This window comes from Ovis aries, chromosome 4 (assembly GCF_016772045.2).
Source record: "Ovis aries strain OAR_USU_Benz2616 breed Rambouillet chromosome 4, ARS-UI_Ramb_v3.0, whole genome shotgun sequence".
Taxonomy (NCBI): domain Eukaryota; kingdom Metazoa; phylum Chordata; class Mammalia; order Artiodactyla; family Bovidae; genus Ovis; species Ovis aries.
Genome location: NC_056057.1, coordinates 47,787,838 through 47,815,288, shown reverse-complemented (window position 1 = coordinate 47,815,288; position 27,451 = coordinate 47,787,838). Strand labels below are relative to the sequence as shown.

General features: G+C 41.6%; 2 protein-coding genes across 30 annotated transcripts in view; one reads left to right on the top strand and one right to left on the bottom strand.

Annotated features, from left to right (window-relative positions):
- Positions 1-14,733, top strand: part of SRPK2 (SRSF protein kinase 2) — a 244,493-nt gene extending 229,760 nt beyond the window's left edge. For 4 of the 14 annotated variants that reach the window (XM_012176665.4, XM_012176666.4, XM_027968581.3 and 1 more), the window contains 4 exons: positions 737-806; positions 1,435-1,527; positions 1,859-1,951; positions 13,076-14,733. In XM_012176665.4, the coding sequence (XP_012032055.2) occupies positions 737-806; positions 1,435-1,527; positions 1,859-1,951; positions 13,076-13,260 (441 nt within the window). In that variant the 3' untranslated portion in view covers positions 13,261-14,733. The remainder of the gene's footprint in view (positions 1-736; positions 807-1,434; positions 1,528-1,858; positions 1,952-13,075) is intronic. The other 10 variants (XM_012176669.4, XM_060414671.1, XM_060414672.1 and 7 more) reach the window with 3 other exon arrangements.
- Positions 14,734-16,985: 2,252 nt separating this feature from the next.
- KMT2E (lysine methyltransferase 2E (inactive)) overlaps positions 16,986-27,451 on the bottom strand; it is a 93,257-nt gene continuing 82,791 nt past the window's right edge. For 8 of the 16 annotated variants that reach the window (XM_060414663.1, XM_042249185.1, XM_060414661.1 and 5 more), the window contains 10 exons: positions 25,430-25,684; positions 25,134-25,278; positions 24,236-24,486; positions 23,811-23,867; positions 23,099-23,662; positions 21,583-21,872; positions 20,595-20,683; positions 20,362-20,487; positions 20,091-20,188; positions 16,986-19,235 (listed from right to left, as the gene is read on the bottom strand). In XM_060414663.1, the coding sequence (XP_060270646.1) occupies positions 17,727-19,235; positions 20,091-20,188; positions 20,362-20,487; positions 20,595-20,683; positions 21,583-21,872; positions 23,099-23,662; positions 23,811-23,867; positions 24,236-24,486; positions 25,134-25,278; positions 25,430-25,684 (3,384 nt within the window). In that variant the 3' untranslated portion in view covers positions 16,986-17,726. The remainder of the gene's footprint in view (positions 19,236-20,090; positions 20,189-20,361; positions 20,488-20,594; positions 20,684-21,582; positions 21,873-23,098; positions 23,663-23,810; positions 23,868-24,235; positions 24,487-25,133; positions 25,279-25,429; positions 25,685-27,451) is intronic. The other 8 variants (XM_060414669.1, XM_060414667.1, XM_060414666.1 and 5 more) reach the window with 3 other exon arrangements.

Here is a 27,451-nt window from a genome sequence, read left to right as displayed (position 1 = left end):
TTTGGCTTATTCTTTTTAAAAAGAATTCTTTTAATTTGTTTAAATTCTTATTTAAAGCGTATTTTTTTAAAAACATGATATTTGATCAATAGAGCAGTAGCAGTTGTCATCTTTGTTTACTGTTAGCAAATTAAGCTCATGGTCCTTAGACAGTTTTATAAATAAAAAATATAGACTCACTGGCAGAAATGGAAATAAATACCCCTCCTGTCACCTCAGCAGCACCCTAACCTGTACCCTTGAGGGCTGATCCTGTAACCAGGAAGCTCTCCTTGCGAGTGATCTAGGACCTCCTGGCCCAGGGTGATAGCAAGAGGGGCTTCTTTGGTTCTAAAAATTTCCTTTGGTTGAGTCAGAAATGAATGAAGTGATGAGAGTTGTTGAAAGGAACCTCCAGTTACTGAGGCATGAAGGTCTTCCCTCAGGAGGGTGGCAACACCCTTGATCCAGGCCCAGGCCAGCCTGCAGGTTGCGGGCAGGCTCTGGGCCAGACAGCCCTGATCCCTGGAGTGTTCTGGCTAGGCCCGCACACAGCTGCTTCCTCTGAAAATATACGAATGTTTCTGAAGCTTCTTTGAACTTTTGGGAAGAAGAAAAAAAAGCCTGATGTTGAGCCTTTAAAGGAGACTCTGGTTTGATTCAGATCCTTATAAAATGTAGGTCTCTTGTACCAGAAAACTTTGCTGGCTTGGACCCAGTCTCTGAAGCGCTTAGCATGTCATCTGTTGTATCCTAGGCATTTGAGCTGGCAACGGGAGATTATTTGTTTGAACCACATTCTGGGGAAGACTATTCCAGAGATGAAGGTAAGTATTGTTGCCTGCTGAATACCTCAGTATGGGTCTACAGAGAGTCCGGGCCTTCTGGAGAACATTGTGTTTTTGCACAAAAATAGAACTGTGTTTGGTTTTCAAACACCAGATTCAGATGCTTTCCCTTAGAGCTTGAAGCCCCCTCAGTCACAGTGACTGGGCAGAGTCTCCCGGTACAGGTGACCCTGCAGGGAGCTTGTGGCCTCAGCCCGCCCCCTTGCAGGCTGGGAGAGGATAGGCCTGACAAACCCAAGGCCTTTCCGTGGTCCTTTTGTCCACTGGTCTGCTGCCCATTTCTCTGTCCTGTTGGGGGCTGAATTTAAAACGACGGAATTCTGGCTTGAATTCCATCTGCAAACCTGCCCATCTCCATGCTTACTTGCTTGCAATGCTGGGGTGACCTGGGGTGAGCTGGCCTCAGGTCAGCTGGTTAACTGGCTGTTAACACTCCAGTCCTGAAGCCTGCCATCCCAGAAGCCTCTGCATGGATGTGCTGCAGACATTGTTGATTTGAATCTATTTCTGATTTTTTACTAATTTCGATTTTTCCCCCCTCTTCTTTTATCCCATCCTTCCCTCTGCCCCTCCCATTCCCGTATCCTTTTTTTTCTCTCCTCCATAGACCACATAGCCCACATCATAGAGCTGCTAGGCAGTATCCCAAGGCACTTTGCTCTATCTGGAAAATATTCTCGGGAATTCTTCAATCGCAGAGGTAGTACCTCTTCTTTTTGAAAAGCGCCACGATGCAGACAGAAACGGAATAGCAGCTGCTAATGGTAGCATTAATGGTGACAAAGGCATTTGTCTTAAATTCCCAGAGCAACCCAGCAGAATTCCTGTGCTGATCTCAAAGTTGACAGGAGACAGCATTTGGCCCCGGCTGCGGCCCCTGTGCTGTCCTCCGAGGGGCCCTGAGGCAGAGCCTGTGCTCTGTGCAGGCGGCGCTCTGTTTCTGTCTGCGCGGGCGGTAGCGGTGTCTGCATGCAGTGTACTGATTAAACTGTCGTGTGTTTCTGTTTTGCTGGCAATGTTTCCCAATGCAGATCACATAGCATTGATCATTGAACTGCTGGGGAAAGTCCCTCGAAAATACGCTATGTTGGGGAAATATTCCAAGGAGTTTTTCACCAGAAAAGGTAACGGTATTTACGTCACACTGATTTTCAGCATGATCCTCTCCCTAAGGAGACATTGTGCGTTCACATTTAGGCAGTGGATACAGATCTGGACTTTCACACCTGCGGGATTCTGCTGAAGAAACCTCTCAAGAAATAAGGAATCGTCCGATATTTGTGGAATAAGAATTTTGTGAGAGAACAGTCTTCTGAAAATCCTTTGATCTTCTCCACACCTCTCCTTTACACTAAGCACCAGTCCATGTATTCAAGTATTTATAAAAAGAGTTTAAACGATTTTTAGAAACCAGCGATACCTGCCTTTCCATTTTCCAAGTTGTTCCTGGAGCTAGCGTGCTCTTGCAGTGGAGCAAAGCCCTTGAGAGTGGACCTGATGGCAGTCCGTCTGCCTCCTAATTCACAGGCCTGAGCTGGTTTCGTAGGGGGAGTGGGCCTGCGACACCCTGTGTACCTCACATCCTTATACAGCAGATCCTGTTCTCCCGGGCCTCGCCTTACACTGTACTGTAGGTGATTTATTTTAATATTATACTTGTTGATCACCCCTTGGCATGGCCTAGAACACAGCTGTTTGCCCTGGATAGTCCCCAGTTAATGATCAATTTTTAGAAACACCCAAAAGCCCCAGGGAATTTATTTTTACAGAACCTTTCCCCAGTGCCATTGTCTTTCATGTGAGCATGGATAGCCCTCTTAATTCATGGTTTTTCAGCGTAGATTTTTTTTTTTTTTTGTGGCGGGGGAGAAGTGCAATTTCCTTTAAAAAAGAACTTTTTAAAGTTGATGTGGGCAGGACATGGAGTTTCTAGAAATTTTTGCAAGTACTAGATACTCTGTCTTAACTGCTGTAGTCAAATTGATTCTCCAAATTTGGCTTATTTTCCTATGAGATAAGGCATTCTTGCACAGTAATAATGTTTTATGATTCACCTTGGTGATTTCCAGCTAACCAATCCTGTCTTATCTTTTGAATTTCATTTCCCTGTTTTTACATGAGGCCTGATTGCTAACCATGCCAAAGACGGTGTTTTCCTACTCCACTTACTCTGAGTGCATCGACCAGACTCTTTAACTTTATTACGCCCACCCAGTGGGTAACCTGTGAAGTATGTAACTGGATGCAATATTTTTTCTTTTTTTAAATCTCATCACAGGAAAAAAAATTGTCAGGGGAAAATGTTCTTCAGACATGTATTAGTTTGGTTCTGAGAATCTTGTCTTTGAGTCTGGGTCACTCCAGCAGGTACAAAGGTCCCCTCACTACACACAGACTTTCTCGCGGTCTCAGGTTGTGCTCAGGGCAGCACATTCAATGGCAGAGCTGGGGCTGGAGCGCGGCAGGGGACCGGGCATGGCATGTCGCATTGTCCCCCAGACCACTGGGGGTCCCTTCTTGGGGTGCGCCCTCCCTCCAAGGAGGCGTGAGAGGGTGTCTGCAACCCAGGATACACTGAGAGCTGATGCCTTTAATTGTTATAAGCAGGAAGACACTGTGTACGTTGTGAATTTCTGGACAGCAGTATTGCTGAGAGTGGACAATTTCCTAGGAGATTTCCAGAAAATGTTATTTGAACATAGTTGAAGCAAAGGGAAGCTCTGGATTATTTTGGCCTGGGATGGCATGACCTGGGGAGTTGTGTTTATTTTAATCAAGGTAGACTCCTTCCACAGTTTGGAACGCTTTCAGAGCCTGTAGATGGCCTGAGCCCCATGGGGACTTGGCTGGGAGATGGCCTGCCCCAGCCACAGCCTTCCGCCACGTCAGGTGCGGGTGTGAGGGGAGGGCGGCCAGAGCAGGAGCCTGATGTGCCGCGCAGTGTGGGCCTGCGGGCGCCCCAGAGGCGGAGGGGGAAGGCCCGGGAGGGCTCTCGTCCCCACCTCAGGATCAGCTGTGCTGACGACCAGCAGCCAGCAAGATGCACAGGGACTTTTCCTTTCGTTGTGCTGCTGCTGCCCTTGGCTCTGTAGCAACAAGGGACCAGCACTGTGCATAGTGGGGAAGAAGCTGAAGAGGGACAAAAGGCAGGGCCTTGAATGATGAGAAAATGAAGTCAGGCAAATGATTTGAAGGTGCCTCTGCGCACAGCCTGTGCACAAGTTTGCTCATGGAGACCCTGCTTGGAGACCCTTGCTCCTCTTGGGCTTTGCCTCTGATCTGAGCTACAGGCATGGGGTGGGGGGCGGGGGGGTGAAAGCTGCCAAGTCCCAACCCAGAGCCAGTGGTGGGCCTGGAGCCCTCTCCTCACTGCACCTGTGGGGCTCCTTCAGCAGATGTTGGTAAGTGATGCTGGGGTCCTGATGTGCCCAGTGGTTGAGTCTGGCTCAGGACGCTCTGTCCAGCGTCCTGGCTTTCACACTGGCCTTCCCATAGTGCCCTTACTCCTCGGACAGCGGGAACACTGCCCACACCCAGAGGGGAGTATAAAGTGCTCATGTGGACCTTGCTGCTCCATCGTCACATTGTCGTGTGTGTGTGTTGTGGAGATTGTGTGGCTGGGCTCTTGTTTGAAGAGCATGTTTGAAGGTGACCTGCGGAGTTGAAGGGCATCTGGCGTCCTCGGTAGAGGTAGACTGACACGGAGCTGACTTGTGTTACTCTGGCAACTAGAGTCCTTTTCTCCTTCCTTTGGATCATTAGGTAGGAAATCCCCTACAATGACTGGGAATGGGGACTGAAATTCTTTCCTGATTATTATTGCTCTGTAGTAACTCTGAAACTCATGAGGGATTTAGGGCTTTCACAGAACTCATGGGAATAGTATGATGATGAGTGGGAGTCTGTCATGAAGTTGATTTCACTGTGTCCCTTGGGATGAGGGGGATGACTGGCTGTAGTTAAAACGTGTGCTGGCATGCCTCCACCAGTAAGGGGAGTGTATGTATGTTTTAGAAATACTGGGATCTTAAATGGATCCATTTAAAATTTCTTCTAAAATACCTTTGTGCCAGAACTGGTAGAGAAAGGTGAAATTGAAAACTGCCATTCCTTTGCTTATGCCTCTTTGGAGAGTAGGGGGCTCGAGAGGGCCGAGCAGCAGCCTCCTGCTCTCCGTCCTCCCAGTCCTCCTGGGCAGGAAGCACATCTCACCCCCACCCGACGCTGGGGAGAAGGAGCGGGCTGTGTGCCTTACCGCTAAAACTGAGGCGCAGCTAAGTGGCATTATCTTGCTTAAAATTCAGGATAAAATAACTGCTACTGGTTTGAATTGTTTCTTGGTCAGGCATTTTGAAATTGAGGTGGATTTTTTTGGCCAGAAATGTAATTACTGTTCTCACCATATTAGGATTTAATGTTACAATCTTTCCTTTGAGTGTGGGACTAGCCTCAAAGATATATAAGAAAAGCCATCTTGGTTTGTGTGTCAAGGTGTGGCCCTGCAGAAGTGAGTGCCTCTGTGGATCTTGTCCCCCTGCTGACTTGTCTTGGTCTGGGTGTCGGTATGGGTTCCTCCAAACCTGTGCCTGACCCCTAAAGGTGACAGTGTTAGGAGCAGGGCTGTTAGAAGATGCATCAAGTTACGAATGGTGTAGTACCTTATGGAGCCACCTGGAGAGCCCGCTGCCCCCCCCCCCCCCCCCCCCACCACCACCAGAGGACGCAGAGTCTCTGCCCTGGAAGAGGGCCCTCCCCCGCCCACACTGGCGCCTGCCTCGAGGACGATGAGGAGTCAGGTTGTTGCTGTCAGCAGCCTGTGTGGACTAAGGCACGAACCTAGGAAAGCGATGGCGAGAAAAACAGAACAGCCAGCAGCACACCTCATTGTTCTGCCAAACAGGTATTCTGTGGTGCCATCATTTTAGTAAAAGCTGCATATTGAGGATGGAAATATCAGAGGAGATGGTTATCTTTAAAAAGAAAAAGCTGCTTGATTCTAGATGAGGGTGTTGAGTGTGCTGTAATATATGTGGCTGATAGTATGTGTCAGACCAGAGACCTTTTAAGTACAATGGGAAATTTCAGAGCATGCACAAAACTCATGTGTAGTCAAAGGACCACATTTGTAGGCACACCTTCAGGGTAAGTGAGGTCCTGCAGAAGGAGGAGAAAAGTGCAAGAGAGGGTGAAACTCAGGAGCTGGGTTTTTAGTCTATTTTTTTTTTTTCTTCTGGCTGCATCTCTCCGCTTGTGGGATCTTAGTTCCATGACCGGGGATAGAAGCTGGGCCCTGGCAGTGAGAGTGTGGGGTACCAACCACTGGACTGCTAGGAAATTCTCGGAGCTGGGGTTTAGTAGAGGTACTATTCTTGATTTTTAATGTTCAGATGAAACTTTCTAGTTTGATTTTTAACTTATCTCCAGAATTACCAAAAAATCATCACATTCTCTTATTTCTGTGAAGAGAAAAGCTCCTGTGTGGTGTTTGGCCTGGACTAGCTGGGCACTGCCCCACGTGATCTGCCTAGTTTCAAGTTTAAAACCTTGATCGTAGCATTTCCATGTGGCATACGCAGTGAAGACAGGAGGTAGCCCAGGTGCACTTACAGTGGTTTGTAAACTTGAGGGCCGCCTGGCCTGGCAACACTGGGGAGGAAGGCCGAGGCGTCAGTCGAGGCCCTGCTGAGATGGGCCTGCAGGTGCGTGTCGGCTCGGCTGAGCTCAGTGGGCGCTTGATTCTGCAGATAACTAGGTTAAAGTGTCTTCATACTTGTGAGTCTTAAAGCCTTTGAAAGATAAACTGCTTTAACTCTGATTTTATTGGGAGCATTAATTCTGTGTTATAAGAAGTCTAGTTTTTCCTCTCTGTGATAAACTCTCTCAGGACCTGAGCTGTGTGTGAGCAGGGGCTGGGGCTGCCAGAGTAAGTGGGGTTCTGTCCACAGTGGGTACATTTGAAGTCTTCACTGGAGTCCCAGTCTTTGCTGTAGGTGGCCTTTGTGAGCTGGAAGCAGGGTGGGAGCGGTCCTTGCACTGAGCGAGTCCTGGTGATGCCTGTCGTCCCACAGGTCCCCCCAGGGAGGCTGTGTGACAGAGCCCACCCACGAGAGTTTCGGCAGGAGATGGTGTGATGATGTCACAGGCCATATGTGTGACGCAGCCCAGAGCAAACGCACGAGGAAGATAACAAGCCATGTTGAGACTAAGTTTCAGTCACTGTTTAACTACTTAAATTTGAGCATGTGGTTTAAAAAAAAATGGCAATGAAATTGCTACAGCATGTTCAGGTAAATTCTGTCATAGTTCATCCCATTCATTCCTGTCATTTATTCTGAGCTCCTCAGTAGTGAGTTGTTTTTACCGCATACTTCAACAGCCTTGGGAATTCTTTTTTAAAGTTATTTTTTGGGTGAGTTTTCTGCCAGTTTTTCAGTAACAGTTTTATTGAGGTGTAATCTACATACCATACAATTCACCCTTTCAAAGTGTGCAGTTCAGTAATTTTTAGTATATTCACACAGTTACGCAAATGTTGCTGTTGTCTAATTTTAGAACATTTTCATTACCTCAGAAAGAAACCCTGGGGTTGTTAGCACTTCCCCTCCATCCTCCCACCATCAGTTCAGTTCAGTCGCTCAGTCGTGTCCGACTCTGCAACCCCATGAATCGCAGCACGCCAGGACTCCCTGTCCATCACCAACTCCCGGAGTTCACTCAGACTCACGTCCATAGAGTCAGTGATGCCATCCAGCCATCTCATCCTCTGTCGTCCCCTTCTCCTCCTGCCCCCAATCCCTCCCAGCATCAGAGTCTTTTCCAATGAGTCAACGCTTCACATGAGGTGGCCAGAGTACTGGAGTTTCAGCTTTAGCATCATTCCTTCCAAGGAAATCTCAGGGCTGATCTCCTTCAGAATGGACTGGTTGGATGTCCTTGCAGTCCAAGGGACCCTGAAGAGTCTTCTCCAACACCACAGTTCAAAAGCATCAATTCTTTGGCGCTCAGCCTCCTTCAGAGTCCAACTCTCACATCCATACATGACCACTGGAAAAACCATAGCCTTGACTAGACGGGCCTTAGTCGGCAAAGTAATGTCTCTGCTTTTGAATATGCTATCTAGGTTGGTCATAACTTTTCTTCCAAGGAGTAAGTGTCTTTTAATTTCATGGCTGCAATCACCATCTGCAGTGATTTTGGAGCCCCCCAAAATTAAGTCTGACACTGTTTCCACTTTTTCCCCATCTAAGTGATGGGACCAGATGCCATGATCTTCGTTTTCTGAATGTTGAGCTTGAAGCCAACTTTTTCACTCTCCTCTTTCATTTTCATCAAGAGGCTTTTTAGTTCCTTTTCACTTTCTGCCATAAGGGTGGTGTCATCTGCATATCTGAGGTTATTGATATTTCTCCCGGCAATCTTGATTCCAGCTTGTGTTTCTTCCAGTCCAGCGTTTCTCATGATGTACTCTGCATAGAAGTTAAATAAGCAGGGTGACAATATACAGCCTTGACATACTCCTTTTCCTATTGGGAACCAGTCTGTTGTTCCATGTCCAGTTCTAACTGTTGCTTCTTGACCTGCGTACGGATTTCCCAAGAGGCAGGTCAGGTGGTCTGGTATTCCCATCTCTTTCAGAATTTTCCACAGTTTATTGTGACCCACACAGTCAAAGGCTTTGGCATAGTCAATAAAGCAGAAATAGATGTTTTCTGGAACTCTCTTGCTTTTTCCATGATCCAGCAGATGTTGGCAATTTGATCTCGGGTTCCTCTGCCTTTTCTAAAACCAGCTTGAACATCAGGAAGTTCACGGTTCACGTATTGCTGAAGCCTGGCTTGGAGAATTTTGAGCATTCCTTTACTAGCGTGTGAGATGAGTGTCAGTCCTGGTCTACTTTCTGTCTATGACTTTGCCTATTCTGGATTTTTCATATAGTTGGAATCGTAAAGTATGTTGATATTTGTAATGGCTCCTTTCGTTTACTCTCATGCTTTCCAAGTCCACCCACGGGTAGCATTAATCAGTACTCCATCCTTTTCTTCGTGTGACTAGACCACCTCGGATTTTCCCGTTCACCAGTTGATGGACATTTGGGTTGTTCCCACCTTTTGGCTGTGAACAGTAATGTACAAGTTTTTGTGTGGGTACAATATTTTCATTTCTCTTGAATGTGCATGTGATATTTGAGTTACAAAGGTTTTTACTTTTTTATGAAGTTCAGTTTTCTGTTTCTTAATTTTGTTACTTGTGCTTTTGATATTTTAATCTAACATCTAAGAAACTCTTATCTACTTCAAGGTCATGAAAATTTATTTTTCTGTTTTCTTCTAAAAACATATGGCTATAGCTCTTCTGCTTAGGTCTAGGATCCATTTCAGTTAATTTTTATTTATGTGAGAGGTAGGGTTCATTTAGAGTTTGACCTCGAATATTTACTTACATGTACTTTGTAGGAAATTATTCAAAATGTTTAAGTTTTTTGTCTTCTTTAGTACCTGTATCTACTGATAGATTTCCTTTCTCTGTGTATGCTACTGAAATTTGTCATAATTTATTTTATATCATGGTTTCTTTTTTAGTTACCAATAATACAGTACCAGGATTTTGTTTTATAGTCCCTTGTGTGTGGTATAAAACCTCACATGCTTGTATGTTTAATTCTGGAATGTTATAATCTCATAGGCAAAATAGTACATTTTCCTTCATAAATCACCTAAAATAATACTCCAGAGAAGAGGAACAGAAGTGTTTAATATTTTTCCTTAGCAAGAACTCATAGCCAGGGGTTGGCATGCGGAGTGGCCCACCTGAACCTTTACTTCAAGGGAGGGTCCCTCTTTCAGGCCTGTTGCCATCAGTCTTCCTCAGTGTGTATGTGTCAGGGAGGTTCTGCCCACAGAGCAGGTCAGGAAGCCTGAGAGGCAGCGCTGCCCATCTGGCCTTGCTGGCACCCAGGTGGCCTGCATGTGTGTGAGAGCTTGATGCCTAGGGACGGTTAAGGGTTATTCGGCATTCTTTAAGAAGGAAAGGGTTGGAAACGGTTTAAGAAGTAAAGACTGTCACAGTCAAGTGTTTTGGTATTGGCACAATTTGTTTCAGCAAAACATATCTTGATATATTTTCCTAAGGGAAAAAATTGCCAAGGTGTAAAAGCTATTTGTACAATAGGACAGATAGTAAAAAAAAATTTTTTTAATGTTTTAGTATCTGATGGTTTTATTTTTGTTTTGTATTATACATGGTGGGAATGGGGTGGCTGTGTTTCTTAAGTGTTACGAGTCAGACTGGAGCTGATGAGTGGACTTGAGGCCCTCACTTATCAAAGGAGCCTTTTCTTGGCAGTTCTAGGAATGTGTGTTGCTCTGTCGTGTCTGACTCTTTGCGGTCCTATGGACTGCAGCCCATCATCCTCCTCTGTCTGTGGGATGTCCCAGACAAGAATCCTGGAGTTGGTTGCCATATCCTTCTCCAGGGGATCTTCCTGACCCTGGGATTGAACCCGTGTCTCCTGGGTCTCCTGAATTGCAGGTGGATTCCTTACCCCTGAGCCACCAGGAAGGCCACTGCATGTATGAATTTGTGTGAGTTTGGGAGCTTAGGGTTTGTTTTTAAGTAACTTCTATCAACTGTTTATAAGATAGCGCTGCTGCTGCTTATGCAGTTGAACACAAGCTGTACATACGATGACAGGGTGAGGTGAGTGCATTACCTGTGTTTCTTGGCGTTGTAGAGTTTTCCCACCTACCTTCATAATCCACATATTTGTTCATTTTAGAGGCAACACACTATTTTATTATTGCAATATTGCTGTGTATTCAGTATCTTTGTTCATTCAGTTTTCTGTGTGGGTTTACCTGGCCAGAAGTATGCCAGATATTCTAGAATTTCTTTTGGAATCATCTTTATCAGTTTATAGTATAGCTTTCCCGCCTTGTATGGTTTTCCTGTTACTATGCAGATTTTAAGGCGTCTCTCATGGTGAAGCAGCTCTCCTTTCATGGAAGATTGTGTGTACTTGGATGCCTGTTCATGGAGCTTAGTCTGAGAACGGCATCCTCAGGAGTAGATTTCCAGTTCTGAGCAGCTCGTGCTCAGCAGTTGCTCTTATTTGCAAACCTGGAGAGTGCTTATTCCACTAAGTACAGAAGAATGTCCCCCATGGAGCTGGTTTTGCCATGTGGTGTGTGTGCTTCCATAGTTTGCTCTAACGTTGTCCTGGTGACGTCAGCAGTCACTACAGAATCAGCGGAGCTGCATTAGAGAGGACGCGGAAAGAGGAAGGAGCGGCCTTGAGCAGAGCTGAGGTCTGGGGGCGCCTGCTTTCCATCTTTATGGCTCTTTGAAAATTACTCTTGGGATCATTTGTAGAACATAGTTTTGGTTTTTTGGCCCTGCCAGGCAGCATACAGACCTTAGTTCCCCAATCAGGGTTTGAACCCATGCCCCCTGCGCTGGGAATGTGGAGTCTTAACTTCCAAACCGCCAGGAAAGTCCCTAATGTAGTTGACTTTTGTTACTACTTAACATGTGGCCATACAATTTACACCATGTTACTGAGTAATATTAAATAATATTCATCAAGTATATGTACGGGGTCTGGCTGTGTTTTTGACCACAATTCTCTGAAGACTGAACACTTATAGTTTTGTGAGTATGTAATATAATTCTGCAGTGAGCATATTTGGGGGTCAGGGTTTATTTCCCTAGGTAGGATTCCTACAGCAGGAGTTCCTGGGTAAAGGGGTGGACATTCATTGGTTGCTCCCACTTACGCGTGCAGAGACTGTCTGTTGCTCCTCTCAGGTGGCAGGCGGCTGCCGCTTGGTCTCCATGCTTGGCTCTGTCCCTGTCCTCATGTGGGAGTCAGGAACTGACCTAAACCCTCTCCCTTTCCCAGAGAGACAGTCTTGTGATTTCTTTGTTCAGAACTGTGTGCACATCATGACAACCCTGTAGACAGACCAGTTCATAAGAATGAAAGCATCTCGGCCAAAAGGCAGTCGTTATGGGGTAATTACAAGTGGTTTTTCCTTTTGTTTTTTTACATTGTGATACTGTCTTTTGGGATAGTCTTTTACCATCTCTGTGATTAAAGAAAGAGGAGGGGTGTGCATCTACTCTGAGTCACAGACCAGGCCTCCTGAGAAGACCTTTGTGAGCACAGGCCCAACCCTCTGTGGGCACATGTTGTGTGCTAGCCGTCTGCTCTGTCCAGGCCACAGCGGGCATCCCTGGAGGGAGCAACTGGCCCAGCCCGTGTGCGAGGGGCCTGTCAGCAGCCTGGGCCCCAGGGCGTGGAGGTGGCCTCGCGGTGTGCAGGTCCTGTGGGACCTCCTGTGAACATTTGCAGCAGGGAAAATGAGTTATTCTTCATGACAGTCATCCTGTCCTTTTTACTTAGAATGACTTTTTTTCCTATTATGAAAAAGGCTATTACAGTTCCCAGACCATTTACTAGCATGTCAGTCACTCTGTCTGACATGAAGAGGGCTGTTCATGACTGGCACTTTTCTTTTTTTTTTTTTTTGACTGGCACTTTTCATACTGCAGTTAGAACATTTTGAAAAGGATAACTTAAGGCTTTTTATAAATTGATGTCTGATAGATTTTAGAACAGATTTGTGGAGATCAGTGGGATTTTGATTTGGGTGGACTCTAGAGTTGTGCTGTCCAGTGGCTACTTGTAGCTATTTAAATATTAAGCCTCTGTTCCTTAGTCACCAGCTCCATCCCGAGTGCTCAGTAGCTGTGTTGAGCTGGCAGCGACCATATTGGACAGCAGAGATAAAGTGCTGATACATCTCTATCATCACCCAAAGTTCTCTTCATTAGCGCTCTTCCAGATGGAAAGATTACCCTTTCTTTTCATGGTAACCTACAGAAAAAAAGCAGTCTATTTTAAGGAGTTCAAAATAGCATGTATCTTAAAGCTTTTTCTAAGCAAGTAAGCAAATTGCAGAGTCCCAAGTTGAAGAGTACCTGGATCCATCCTAGCAAATGAAAATATTCTGAGTGTCCTCAGCATGCTCCGCTTATTGAAAGAAACCTGGAACTGATACAGATGAATTTTTCCCTTTTAAATGAACCCCTGTTTACATTGACCAGGCTTCCTTAGTGGGGAAGCTGGCCTTTATTGTCGTGTAGTGTTGCAAAGGTAAGTATCTGCTTGATTGTGAAGAACTCAGCTGGACCAGCAATGGGAAATGCGCTTTAGAAGCTTTCTTGACATTGCCTGTTCTTCCCTGTAGGAGAACTGCGGCACATCACCAAACTGAAGCCCTGGAGCCTCTTTGATGTACTTGTGGAAAAGTATGGCTGGCCCCATGAAGATGCTGCACAGTTTACAGATTTCCTGATCCCGATGCTAGAAATGGTTCCAGAAAAACGAGCTTCAGCAGGCGAATGCCTTCGGCATCCTTGGTTGAATTCTTAGCAGATTCTGCACTCGCCCATTCTGAGCTGGCACACGTTGTCCAGCGCATTTGGCCCTAAAGGGGGACTCTCATTCTTAACAGGATTACAAGTGAGCTGGCTTCATCCTCAGACCTTTATTTTGCTTTGAGGTACTGTCATTTGACGTTTTGCTTCTTGTGCACTGTGATCCTGGGGAAGGGCAGTCTTTTGTCTTCAGCTTAGTAGTTTACTGACCCACTTTTCTTCTGAAAACAATAACATGTCTCTAAGCATTGTTTCTTGTGTTGTGTGACATTCAAATGTCATTTTTTTTTTGAACGAAAAATACTTTCCTCCTTGTGTTTTGGCAGGTTTTGTAACTATTTATGAAGAAATATTTTAGCTGAGTACTATATAATTTACAATCTTAAGAAATTATCAAGTTGGAACCAAGAAATAGCAAGGAAATGTACAATTTGATCTTCTGGCAAAGGGACATCATTCCTGTATTATAGTGTATGTAAATGCACCCTGTAAATGTTAATTTACATTAAATATGGGATGGGGACTCAAATTTCAGAAAAGCTACCCAGTCTTGAGTGCTTTGTAGCCTAAGTTGCATGTAATGGACTTTTAACTGCTCCAAGGAGTTGTGCACACTTTTCATCCCATGACAGTCCTTTTGCATTGGATTTTAAACAACTGGGTCTAGGTTATGTCATTCCCTGTATGGCACTTTAAAGAAAGGACATGCTTCTCATTCTGAAATACACATTATAGTTTAGTGGTCCCATTCGTATTTTTGCATATTTTTAATTAAAAGTACTTTTAAGGAAAAAGAGCAATTTCCCTTTAAAAATGTGGTGGCCCAGTACCACGTGGTGTTGCTTCCTCCAGGCACTGTAAGTTAAACTCTACATAGATTAAATTGGACACAAGAAATATGTTCAGTGTGGAATGAAAAAATACACATATATTTTTTGGAAAAGCTTATTTGTGTTTGTCTAGAACCAAGGTATGGTATATACAACTTGCAGTGCAATGGGAAGAAAGAATACTAACATCTCAGAGAAAACGGGGACTACATTCATTCCAGAGACAGTTTTGTGTGTGGCTACAACAAATTTTACTAGCTTTTTTATTGTCTTTCCATGCACTGAAGTTGAGAAAATGATTTTCCCTTTGCAGGTTGCACACAATTTTGTTTAAGCATTTCCTTCAAATTGTAGAATCCAGGACACAAACCATAGTAGGCAATACAATTTTAGAATGTAATATATAGAGGTACACTTAGCCTCTTTTAGAAATCAGTGGATTGAATGTTGTTTTTTTTAAAAAATTTTACATTCCTCAAGGTGCCTCGTTTTTCTTGACTTTGTCCATTAACATTTATCCATATGCCTTTGCAATAACTAGATTGTGAAAAGATAACAAGTGTTGTAACAATAATCCATTGTTTGAGGTGCTTGCAGTTGTCTTAAAAATTAAAGTGTTTTGGTTTTTTTTTCCCAGACATTGCCTTGGTCATTGGCCTGTATTTAAAGTGATAGAAACAAACATTTGCTATCCTTTTAATGTAGTATAACTGGAACTAAAGGAAATCTCAGCATTCTTGTTGAAAGAAATGTAGAACATGCATCAAGGCTTAATATGAGGAAAACATTCATTGTTTGTAAGGGGTATGACATGGGTCTAAAAAACATGCTGTAGTATAGATTCAGTACCTAGAATTTCTGTGAACCTTTTCCATTCTTATTTCATCAAAAACATGCTAATTACATTTTGAGCATTGTCAGTTTTATTTTTTTAAACTATTCACTGTGAGGAATGAGACACATAATTCTCTTAGAAGTCAGCATTAGATCGTATTGCTGTGAGGTGGAAGATAGCATTCATTTATGTGATGTGGATGCTAAGTTTTTCTAATGAGGCTGTAGGTTACCTTGTAGATTCTGTGAAAGATAGTGGCTGTAGACCAGTGATGCCATCCATGACGTGCACAGGAACCATTCTCACGAGAACCACAGAATACATGTATGTCTTCCCTAAGTCTATATGAATTTTTATCAGGGTTATAGCACACTTGAATAGCTTGTCTAATACAGTTTTGGCTCATGTTAGGAAACAGTCTAGATTACTATTACTTTTGTTAGGATCTGTCACTTATAAAATAGCCTACTAGTTTACAAATGTAAAAGCAATGATTCTAGAAAGAATATACAAGGGTATTAGGTATAGTTTGGTTTTTAGCAGATTCTTGGTGGCTTGATGATGAATGCATATAAGCTCAAAGAGAATCACTGGTTATGCAAAACACTGCAGCCAGCTCAGTGATTTTAGTTGAATGTCCTGTCTTTTCCTTTCTCTAGTCTATGTGAAGTCTTCATGGAAAATGACAAGCAGTGGATCACATATGTGATTATAGCAGATTCAGAAGCTGGCTGGCTGGAAATTAGGACTGCCCCAAGGCAGAGGAAAAGTGGATATAGGAGCTTCAAAAAAGCATAAACTTTCTAGGTGAAAACTGATTTACTAACTTGCTTCTTCCTGTGCTTGGATCATCTATAGCTAGCTAACCAGGATAAACTACTGTTTTTCTATTGAGCTACTTCTTAAATTCCAGTTTTTTCCCATTACTTTTTTAGAGATTAATGGAATTTACAGAAAGGCTTCTGTATATTTACTTATGTAGTAGGCAAATATAAAACTATGAAGAAGTAAATCTTCAGGACAGTCCTTTTAAAGAAGTGTGAATACTGATAATTCATTATGGGACTCTGTCTTCTGTTTAAAACTATCATCAATCAGGCAGTAGACGATGTTAAGCTGTTTCTTCTCAGATAACTTTAGTGAAGACCGTAAGTAGAATTTTGTCTGCTGATCAGAGAGGGCAAAGCTGACCTAAGTTTTTAAAATGTGAAGATGATCAGGATTGAGCCCTAAGCAAAGCTATGTTAATGTAGCTATTTTTAAAAGGAAATGGAAATTAAAAATGTAAAACATATTACTGCCAATCTTAGTCATTTTTAGTCTACTTTTTTCTCCAATACACAGATTTCATATACTGTGCCAAATTAAGCAACTGCATGATGAAAGATGTGTTGACAAATACTGTCCCTTCTATTGGTTTTATTTACTCCTCCTGAGAGGTAGAAGATAAGTATTATTCCAAAATAATTTTATAGTTCAGCGATAAAATGTTCACTTGAGGCCGTTTTCATTTTGCTTAGCTAAGAAATAATACCTTTTTCCTTTAGTTTTGTACACCCAAAACAAATTTTATTTCCTACTAGTCTTTTAAATACTATAGCTAGACAATATTGCGTTAAGGTTTTCACCTAGTTTTGATTCATCAAGAGGACATTTCAGTCATGTGCTAACATGTCCAAGTGAGATATTCCTGTTTTTAGGTGAGAGACTCTGTATTTTCAAAAGGTTGTAAAGTAGTCTACAATTGAATCGTGTACTGCTTTAATGAAATGGATCCCTTTCGTATGATGTCAGATAACTGAATGTTTGCAGCATTTATGTAGCATGGTAGTTTCTTATGGCTCTTGCTCCTGCGAAATCACATGTAGGAACATTACAGGAACAAGCCTTCACTGCTTCCTGACGCTTGCTGCAGTCCAGTTCAACTGAGGTAGTAGTTGCTAAAGAAAATGGAAGGCTCCTTACAAACTATCTGGAAAAGGTAACTTTGTAAAGAAAAAAAACAAAAAACGCTTAAACAGACCCCAGTCTCAGAAGTTGTTCAGGACAATTTGGTAAAACTGACATAATTGTGGTTTATTAACATGAATTAAAATGCCCAACCAGTGCTTCAATGTGACAGTATATTTAAAATAAAGAAATTAAAAGCCATATACTGTACTACTTTCACAAAGATCACATAGTTTTGCAAAGACTTGTCATATGTACAATGCTATATATCAAATGAGAAAGCTGTAAGCAATTATATACGCAAAAGAAATGCAGTATTTACAGTCAGGAGACATTAAAAATCATTTATACATTAAATTACATTTTGCTTGCAAATAACCGATAAAACAAAATGAGCCCTGTTCACAGCAAACTATAAAAATCTGTATTGCATTTTTTTATACCTAAGATGCACTCACAGAACTGCTGATAGAAAGAAAATCCTCATACTGCCATTACTTAGCTGTGTGGTTAATGCATATGTATAAAATAATATAGAAAACATTCACTAAATGAATTTTAATTGCAACAATAAAATTTAAAGATCATGTAGCATCAAATCTACTGCCAGAAAAACAGCTGGAATGTTCACTTACAAAATAAAAGCTACTAACACTGGCTTAACAGCACATTTTTTAAGGAATTTTAAAAAGCAAAAATGGGAAAAATACAATGAAAGAGCACTGGTGTTTTTTCTTTTTTTATACAAAGTTTCATGTACAAGCTTTAAAAAGTACCATAACTGGTACATATGAAATATACAGTTTATCTTACAGAACATTTTAAAAAATGTTTTTGAAGTCTGTTTTAATGCCACCCCGAACCATGGTAATTGTTCTGAAATGTTGGTGGCACCTGTGCTCTGTGAATTGGAATCTGTCCAGGCACTGGAGATGCCTGCTGAGGTCCTTGGACCCCATGTGGCAGGGCCACAGAGCCAGGATGAGGACAGAACCCTGAAGCGGTAGGTGTCGGAATACTGTTTGGTCCTTGGGGCTGGAGATGAGGACCTGCAACTGGTAATGGGCAATGTGGCCCTGTTCCAGAAGGCTGGTGTTGGGGTCCCAGTCCCAGAGTGGTGTGATGTGTAGCTTGCGAAGGATACGGTGGTACAGCTGGATGAGCACTTGAAGGAAAAAGTGGAGGTCCTTGATGAGATGGATGGTGTAAGGCTTGAGCTGCCGCGGTGTGATGCCCAGAAGCCAGAACACTGGAAGGTGGAGGCGGAGGGGGAGGCGGAGGGGCTGAATTCACCACGTGCTGGTGTTGTGCTTGTAGACCCTGGAGTCCTGTGGGAGGGTGGGGCGGTGGATGGTGATGAGGGGCAGGGCCAGGAGGTGGAGGGGGTGGTGGCAAATGGTGTCCAGCAGTTTGAGAATGAATATGCGAGCCAGGGGTGACGGCGTGAACAGGCCCCACCACATGTGCTACTGAGTGTGGCTGATGGGGGCTTGGCTGTTGTGCAAGGTGTGGTCCTGGAGCAGGCGGTGGTGGAGGAGGGGGTGGGACCACAGCAGCAGACGGCTGATGGTGAACAGCAGGGTTCTGAGAAGGCAGAAAGTGCCCTGGAGTAACGTGGTGTCCTGGAACTGTCTGCTGGCTTGTGGCGCCAGGAAGTGCTTGATTTGGTCCTGATGTAAACACAGTTTGTTGGGAAAGACTACCTTTAAGCTGATTATAATTCTGAAAGTTTGCAGAGGGCTGCTGGTTTTGATAATAAGACGAAGAAGGGGGTGGAGGGGGTGGAGGGGGTGGAGCCGTGCTGCTCAGACTTGTCTGATTAAACTGACTGTATGTTGCTGAAGATTGTCCTGAGGGTGTTTGTGTAAATAATGCTCCAGAAGTTGCCTGCTGAGTACTGGCTTGAAGGTTCTGTGCGGCTGGGTAAAAATTTCTTGGAGGCTCTCGCTGAGGTGTTCCAACTTGAGGTGACTGTGAATGGTGAGGCCTGTAGGGAGAGCCTAACTGCTGTGTAGGAGGCTTTGGTGAGAGATAGCCATGCTGTACAGGCGTGTGAGGCGTTGATGACTTTGGAGGATTTTCTATGTGAGGTGACGGAGGACAGTGCAACTTCATGGGTGCAGAAGGCAGCTTTTGTGAGAGTTGCTCAGATGAACAGCGAACGAGTGGCTGTGGAGGATGGTTCTTTGAAAGTGCTTGGGGGTTATTTGACAGCTGTTTTTGATGGAGTTCTGTTTTCAGGTGGACACCATTCTCAGCTTCTGATACAATAACTGTTCCCTCCCAATGGGAATCTGGTTTTGTAAGTATTTTCCCATGTGGCTGAACAGGAATTACAGGTCCAGGTGAACCAGGCTATGTAAAGAAAACAAATTATATAAAGTTATGAAACATTCTGTATACATTGAAGTTTGTTGTTGTTATAACATTCATTTTATATATTTAATATAATGAATGTTTATATTATTCATTTTAAAAGGGGCAGGGAATAGGATAGGTCTGTAGACAACTTCAGAGGTTTCAGATACTAAAAAGCCAATTTTTTAAGTAGGTCAACAAGTTCTGCTAATAAGCTTCAACTGAATTCCCCAAATTTTCATTGAACACAAATTAAGGAAATTAATCTCCATTTTTCCCCCTAAGTACCTTAAACACTTGAGGCAAGTTTCAATTCTGTAATTTAAATTTCTATATTCAAAATAATGACAAATCTGCTTGGGGTTGATAAACTTGCTCCCCACCCCCAACTGTTTTCATTCATAATACCTTTTCAATGTTCAAATACAGATAATCCAAGTATGAGAGTATGTGAATATATAATAATGTTCTTTAAGGAGAAAGAAAAAATCAGATTGCCTCACTATTAGTTTGCAAAGATAATGCCCCATTAGGTTATCATGTATTCATGATCCAGGACAGAGGTAGCATTTCTTTCAAATGAATGTCATCTGACCTTTTGTTTTTAGAGAATTAATTGACTGGTCAAATATTTCATGAACAGACTCTAAATTTCCTAGACACTAGCATAAGGAAGGGGGGTGAGCTACTGAAGCAAACGTAAGCTGCTGAAGTATGTTTACCACGTTGGAACTTTAACAGGAAAAATGTCCAGAAATCACAAACTGATACTTGGGTACAGCAGAAAAATCTCCAGGTGCGCTTTACCATCCACTTTTCAGAATGGCCACGTTCAAAGGTCAATGTTATTACCTTGCTTATTTTTGAAGGACTTTTACAAGTATTTTGGGAAGTATCTGGGGATGGGCATTCATTTGTAGTTGTGGGTTCTAGATTTTCAGGATCAGGATCTGTAAAGCATAAGGAATCACAGAAAATGTAAAATTACATGATAAATATTTCCTTTTACTAATACTTCAATGTACATTCCATTAATTCAAACCAGCATCTAGAAAGGCTCTCTCCTTTATGCTTTCAAAAGGTATTTAAAACCACCACCATGACAGGTCATCTGCTTACTGACCTTCTGTAAGTTCACTGAAAGAAGGGACTGGGCCCTTGGGTTGCAACTGGGGAATGTGATTTGAATGAGATGAAGGAGAAGACGGAACATGATTCGGTGAACATGGGACACATGGTGACTCTGCCCCTAGAGACGAAGCAGAAGCAGACCCGGAGAGAACATTAGGAATGCAGAGGACGAGCGCAGGGGGGTTAGCTGCCTCCACTCTTTGGCAAAGGAACAAGCTCACTTACCACTGTCTTTATCTTTTCGGTGATCACTGAGCAGCAGAGCTCTCTGATAACTCCTCTCTCTCACTTGCTCCACTGAAGTTGAGGCTGTCCTGTAAAATCAAGTCATATCATCAGTTTAAAAGTTATTGCTGGCTAGATCATTTTTTGCCACTTGATGGTCAACATATCCTCCCAGGTATAAAGGCTTAGGCTCTTTAAGGGAAATACTTTGGTGTTAAGTTTTGAAAACAGTACCCCCAACACCTCCCCCCAGACTGAGATTTTTATCAGTAATTTGAAGAACTCAAGCAGACTCCATTCCTTTGTCTTAAGCAAGTTCTTGGTGAAGAGGGGCTTGTTGAAGCGTAGCATGTAGCATGTTAACATTCAGACCATCACTTCAAATTACCAAAGGGACCAAATATACCCCTTACAGATTTACCTTGTATCTGGATTATAAGGCTAGCAGGAAGCTCAGAGGTAAGAGGACCAAGATGTAAAATGCACGTGGCCTTCTGCCCTTTGCCAAGACCCTCACTAGCCAGCTGCTTCTATTCCTTTTGAAGAAACACTAAACATGATTGTTGTTTCAAGGTAATGATAAGGGTGGTAAACAAATCATGAGATGCTATGATAAAGGTTCTTTGGAAAGGAGTATTTGTTTGAAAAATGTGAAAATTATCAAGGAGTAGATACAATGAACCTTTAACGACACAGACAAATAAATATCTTGGTTAAAACCTTATCAGCAAAAAGGATCTGTCAAAATTAATATTACAAACCGCTATCTGCTTAGCCTTAGGAGAACAACAACAAACAAAAATCTGTCGTTTAGCAGAATAGCATAGTTCAAATCTTTACAGGTATAGCCCTATTCAGAATGAGCCAAGATACTGACTGGGAGATAAAATAACAAAGACTACTTTCATAAGAAGGTATACTGTTTGTTTGTAGTTCTAAAGTTACCAATTAGGTCTGTGTTTTGTTTTTTTTCAAACAGGCAGCTTACCATTGAACTTCTGGTTCATTCTTTTCACTGGCAGACGCTTCCTTAACAGTACCGTTATTGCTGGTTTCTTCCGAAGTAGCATGATAAACTGTAGCTGGTGTTGGTAAAGGTAGGCTAGCGGCGCTTTCTACCTGCTCCCCATTTTCACTCCTGTGGGCACACCCATCAGCACTGCTGCTGCTCAAGTTTCCACTTGTGTGAGGTGATACACTAACCAGCGCAAAGTGTTCTGTCTTAGAGCCACTTTTCCTAGCTTCTCGTTGTCTCTTCCGATATTCTAATAGAGAAACCTTAAGCAAGAAAGATAAGGAAAAGCGCATCTTTTATTCTTGTTTTAAATGTCAGAAACAATCTATTCTTTTTTCTAAAGAGAATTATTATATTTACATTAGGAAAATTATGTAAAATAATTTGATTCCGAACAAATAACAATAATAAACAATTAGCAAATGCCTACTTTATGCCAGGCATTGTATTTAGATGATTTTACATACATTATGTCATTTAAGCCTCACAACAACCCTATGAAATAGGTATATATTATCATCCCCATTTTACAGATGAGGAAATTGAGTAACTCACTCACTCAAGGTCACACAGCTGGTGAGTGTTGGAGCCGGGATTCGAACCTAGGTCTTACTTGAAAGCCCGTGCTCTTTCCACTATACTATATTGCTTCCCACAAAGTTGCCAACTGGACTCTGTTATAAAAATTAAAAGCACACATCACTAAAATTCTTTGACTTGAAAAGCAATAAGCCTATTAACAAATAAATACGTGTTGTAGTTTCTCCCACTGCTCTGAAATAAGGCATTCTTATTGTTTCAGTATGTCTGCCAACCAAATAATGGTGGTAAATCACAATACTTATATCTCTTAGTACAATACTTTTCAAAATACTTTTATATCCATGGCTTAAAAATACTATAGATATTACTGATGAGGAAAGAGGCCATTTCTTCCATTTTGGGCCTCATGTTCTATGTAAAATAAGGGTAATAACACAAATGGGGCTTCCCTCATAGCTCAGTGGGTAAAACAATCTGCCTGCAGTGCAGGAGACCGGGGTTCAATCCCTGGGTCGGGAAGATCCCCTGGAGAAGGAAACAGCAACCCACTCCAATATTCTTGCCTGGAGAATCCCATGGACAGAGGAGCCTGGCAGGCTACAGTCCATGAGGTCCCAAGAGTCAGACACGACTTAGCGACGAAACCACCAAGAAGACATAGTACTCAGTTCCATTTATTTGGTTGGGGAGTGGTTATTTTTAAAAGTTACTCAAAGTGAAGTAACCACCTTGAGTTTTTGATCTCTGAAACCATGGTCCTTATAATAATTCAGTTCTCTGCAAACAGTATCTAGTCAATGGGGCACTGACAAAAGATTTAAAAATGCACACATCAATAATATGAATAAAGTATGAATGCCTTACATAATACATAGCTATTAATTACCCTCAGTAGTAGTATGAATGAAACACTATTAAAAGGACTATAAATTGTTAAATTTGTAACCTTTTTCTTTTGTGGTGGATTCTGGGGTGTGCAACTTCCGTCGATCAAATTGTCATTAACCGTCCGTCCGAAACCAGATACAAGCCCATCTTCTGAAGTACAAAACACGGGTGTTTCCATAAACATGCCTCTAGTATCATCCTGCATCAGGCACTTTGACTCACTTATTCGGAAGCCGCCTCCAACCTCCAACTGATGCGAGGGTGTCAGGTCCCTCAAGTTGGAATTTACTGAGAAGTTAACGCCTGTTCTCTCAGGACTCTTTACCCAGGAAGAATACAGTGGGCCCCGACCCGAGTGAGCAGATTCCAGTTGGCTGTTAGAATCAGTCCTGTCATGTGTAGTTGTTTCCATGGTTTTATGTAAGGCAGTTTGCTCGACTGTATCGAGTCCTAGTTGAAGATCTGACGCCGGTTCCTTTTCTCCAGGGCACTGCCTGCTGATTTCAGTCCTATTCCTAGGGCTGCCATAGCCAATAGTCTTTATTTCTTGCAGACCCAGTTCAGTTAAATTAGAATTTCTAAAAGGCCCCAATGTTAACATGGTTGACGATCTGTCATATCCCTGTTTACAGAATTAAAAAAAAAAAATTACACAAATAACCACATTTGGAAGCTACTTACTTATATTAAAACTACCAATAATTTAAGCAAAATAATGATACAAAGAAAAAAGCCACCAATTAAAGAAATCTTTCTTAATATCTCCTTACCTCTTGACTATAAGTGCGTCTCTTAATTTCTGGAGAACTTTCTGGGGAAGAAATATTCTACATAAAAGACAGAAGCAGAATTGAAAATTATAATATATAACTAAACCCATATTTACAGAAATGAAAACTTATGAGAAACTACTACACACACTTTGGTTTTAAACTTTTCTCTTTTATTTCCATTGTCCTTATAGTTGGCTTTAAAGTCACTTTGATATATAGCGTTTAGTCTGACTTCTGTAGATCAATAAAATGAAAGTTACGTTCACTTGAATAAAAAAGTTTAAATTCACATATGTTCAAAGTTTTCACTTAGTTCCTTAAAAACTATTATTAAAGGTTACACTATTTATTAAAAGGAGAGAAAAGCTATTAAAGAAACCCCATCCCCATGGGCTTTTGTTTTTGCCACGTAAGTTTCTCACCTCAAAGTGCATGGTATTTCCTGGTGTGCCAGGAGTTACTGGGGTAACTGGTGAATATATGGGCTTATAACCATTTCTACAAGCTTCATCATCTGACTTTATCCGTGGAGGAGTGGAAAATGATGGGTCTGTAGGAGTAATATCTGTGTGAGTTGGTGTAGCATATGGTGAAGGAGTAGGTGTGGAGGTTTCTGAGTAAGCAGAATCTAGCAACTGATAGAGTCTTCGTTTTTTCAGTGGTGTAGTTAAATCTGTTGGTAAAATAATAAATTATAAATTATACTGCTAACATTTGCTACAATCTGTAATGCATTCTGGGAAAGCACAAAACATTGACAATCATCATTATGATGGTTTTTACCCCAAAACTAAATATAAAGCTTTTTAAAGATAATACTAACATGAAGCAATCTCTCCCCACCCCATTCTCCTCCCCCAATTTTGCCAGTGCCAAGCATTATCTTGCCAGAAGGCTTACAGGCCTAGAGGTTGCCAAGAAATCTTGGAAGTATAGCTGTTAATTTAACTGATTTCTGAGAGTCCATCTGAATCTGAAAAACAGATGGCTAACTAGGCCCAAAATTCAACCATAAGCCCCAACATACATGGTACTGCAAATTATAGTTTTCATGTGTATATCTATCTTCATCCAAAATGTTGGAGGCAAAAAAGAGAGGGAGGAAAAAAAAAAAAAAATATATATATATATATATATATAAAACAATGTGCTACTTTTGGGCTTCCCTGGTAGCTCAGATGGTAAAGAATCTGTGCTGCTTTTGTAAGGTACATAATAATTAGAATAAATATGCATATATACTTTATTTATATATATGTATATGCTATATACATCATGCTGCATTCTCCACACTAAAACAACACTGAAAAGAAGTTCTACCTGGAAGGGAACAGCTATCATTTAATAGTAGTGGACTTTTATTTTCACCATTGACTGTAGGACTTCTGGATCTTTCTTGACAGGGCGAATTAAATCTATGTAAAATTGTTGAGTTTTCCTCTTCCAGAGCTTGTTTCAACCACCGCTGAAATACACAAAACAATAAGTGAACATAAGTCAGTTTGCAGCTATAAAGGTACACCCAATTCCAAAAGTATTTCACTACCAAGAAAGGTAGTATGGAATGAGAATGGCATTGGCTCATACTAGATTTTCATATCCAAAGAAAAGTTTACCTTTTTGCATGAGCCAGATATGTTTTCAGGAGGTTCTTTTCTTCTCCTTTTTTCCGAAAGGAATGGTGAAGTGAATCTAATATAGTGCTTAGGAGTAGAGTATACGTGCGGACTGTAAGTGAGACCCGGCAAAGAATTGAGCTGTGTAGCTAGCACTTCAGGATCTGTAGTTATGCGCAGAGGCCTCTCTGAAAGGCTGTCTGAAGGTTTTCCTGTCTTCTCATTCTTCTCACTTAACCATTCATTGACCAAGTGCTAGGCAGAAACAAAATGAGGATCACTATATATGTAATTATACAGTTTATCCTATAGAGTATTTGAACACCAAGTTGAAAACTGACATATTATCTAAAATGATTAATTTAAATCACTCATATCCGATGTTCAAAAAGTCTATAAGTTATTCTGCATTTCCTTGGTTACCCACTCTTATTACTAAAATTTTTTACCCAGTAATACTTTTATAAATATTTTTATAAAATAGTAAAAATCTAGGACACCTCAATACCACCTTAAAAACACAAATTCTAAAAAGTTAGGTTTGTTACCGCTTCTGTATTATGTGGAAAATGTCAGACATGAGGCAGTGCTCTTTTACCCTGGCTACCCATCAGAATCTCTAGGTGAGGCCAGTGCATGTGATTTCTCTTTTAAAGCTGTTGGCACTGATAATCACTATTGATTTACGGGGTTTGAAATCTTTTAAGTTCCCATGCTTTGAAAATTCACATATTCCTTTTAATTCTGTTGAGGTTTTTGTATCTACATTGTACATAATTCAGTCTTTACTGAGTATATGAATACATCTGAATACCCTCATCTTTTTCTTTAAAAAAAAACAACAACAAAACTAGTTATTTAGTAAAGTTCAAGTGTAATGGTCATGAAAATAAGGATTCCAATTTGTCAGCACAAGCACATTTTCTTTGCTGTTTGGGCATTTATATCTTTTCTACCTAGTTATTTTCTACAAATACCATTCATAATAAAAATAGATGTAGAAAAACTAGTGTATATATATTTAAACATACATTCTCACACATACAGAAACACACACATTAAATAAGATCTATCCACATCCTCACTTCTAGAAATAATCACGATAAGCATTTTGGCATCTTTTCTTTCCCTCTCTTTTTCCATGTATTTAAACTTCCTTTCTAGGACAGGTAATAGAATGCAGTGCTAAATCAGGGTAAGACTGAACAGAGATTGATAACAGCAAGAGACTTTGCTGGGGGACTTTGTGGGGGAAAAAGAAAAAGAGTCGCAGTGCTAAAGCACTTGGGATTCTGCAACCAGACTGCCACTTACACCATGACCTCGAGCAAGTTATGTAACTTTTTTCCATCTTAATCCTGACCTATATAAAAGAAGGGTTGTAATAGAAACTACTTCTACAAGTAGGGTTATTATTAAAAGAGTTAAATAACCAAAGCTCTTCTTACAGTACCTGGCACAGAATAAGTGCTGTGTACTAAATGAAGGACGCTTTTACATTATGGGAATTCAGGATCATTTGGCACTCTTGTCAAACAGTATGTTGTTTAAAATAACAGTATATATCGTAAGCAAAACCTGTAGGGGAAAGTTTTTTTTTAAACAATATCAGGATATAGGAACCTGTATCTCAGACCAGGAGATTAAATCTCTAGCCCCACAACAGTCTAATAATTAAAGGGCCGGATTTAAATAATAATTTGTCATCAAGAAAGTAGTTTTTTTCCCCTGTACCATATGGCTTATGACTAGGGATTGAACCTGCGCCCTCAGCAGTGAGACCTCAGAACTGCTAAAGGATTCCCAAGCTTTTCTTTGAAAGATGAATCTGTTTTCTTCCTCACTAATCCAAATTATAAAGAAAATTTACAGTTACTTTTTGTCCTTCCAAAGTAGGAAAAATAATGGTCATTTTCAAACGCAAATACTGGCTTGCTTGTTCAGGATCCAAAGTGCAAAAATGTGAGCACAGACTTCAAATTAGAGCTGTAATTTTAGCTCTTACCTCCATCCAGCCATTAT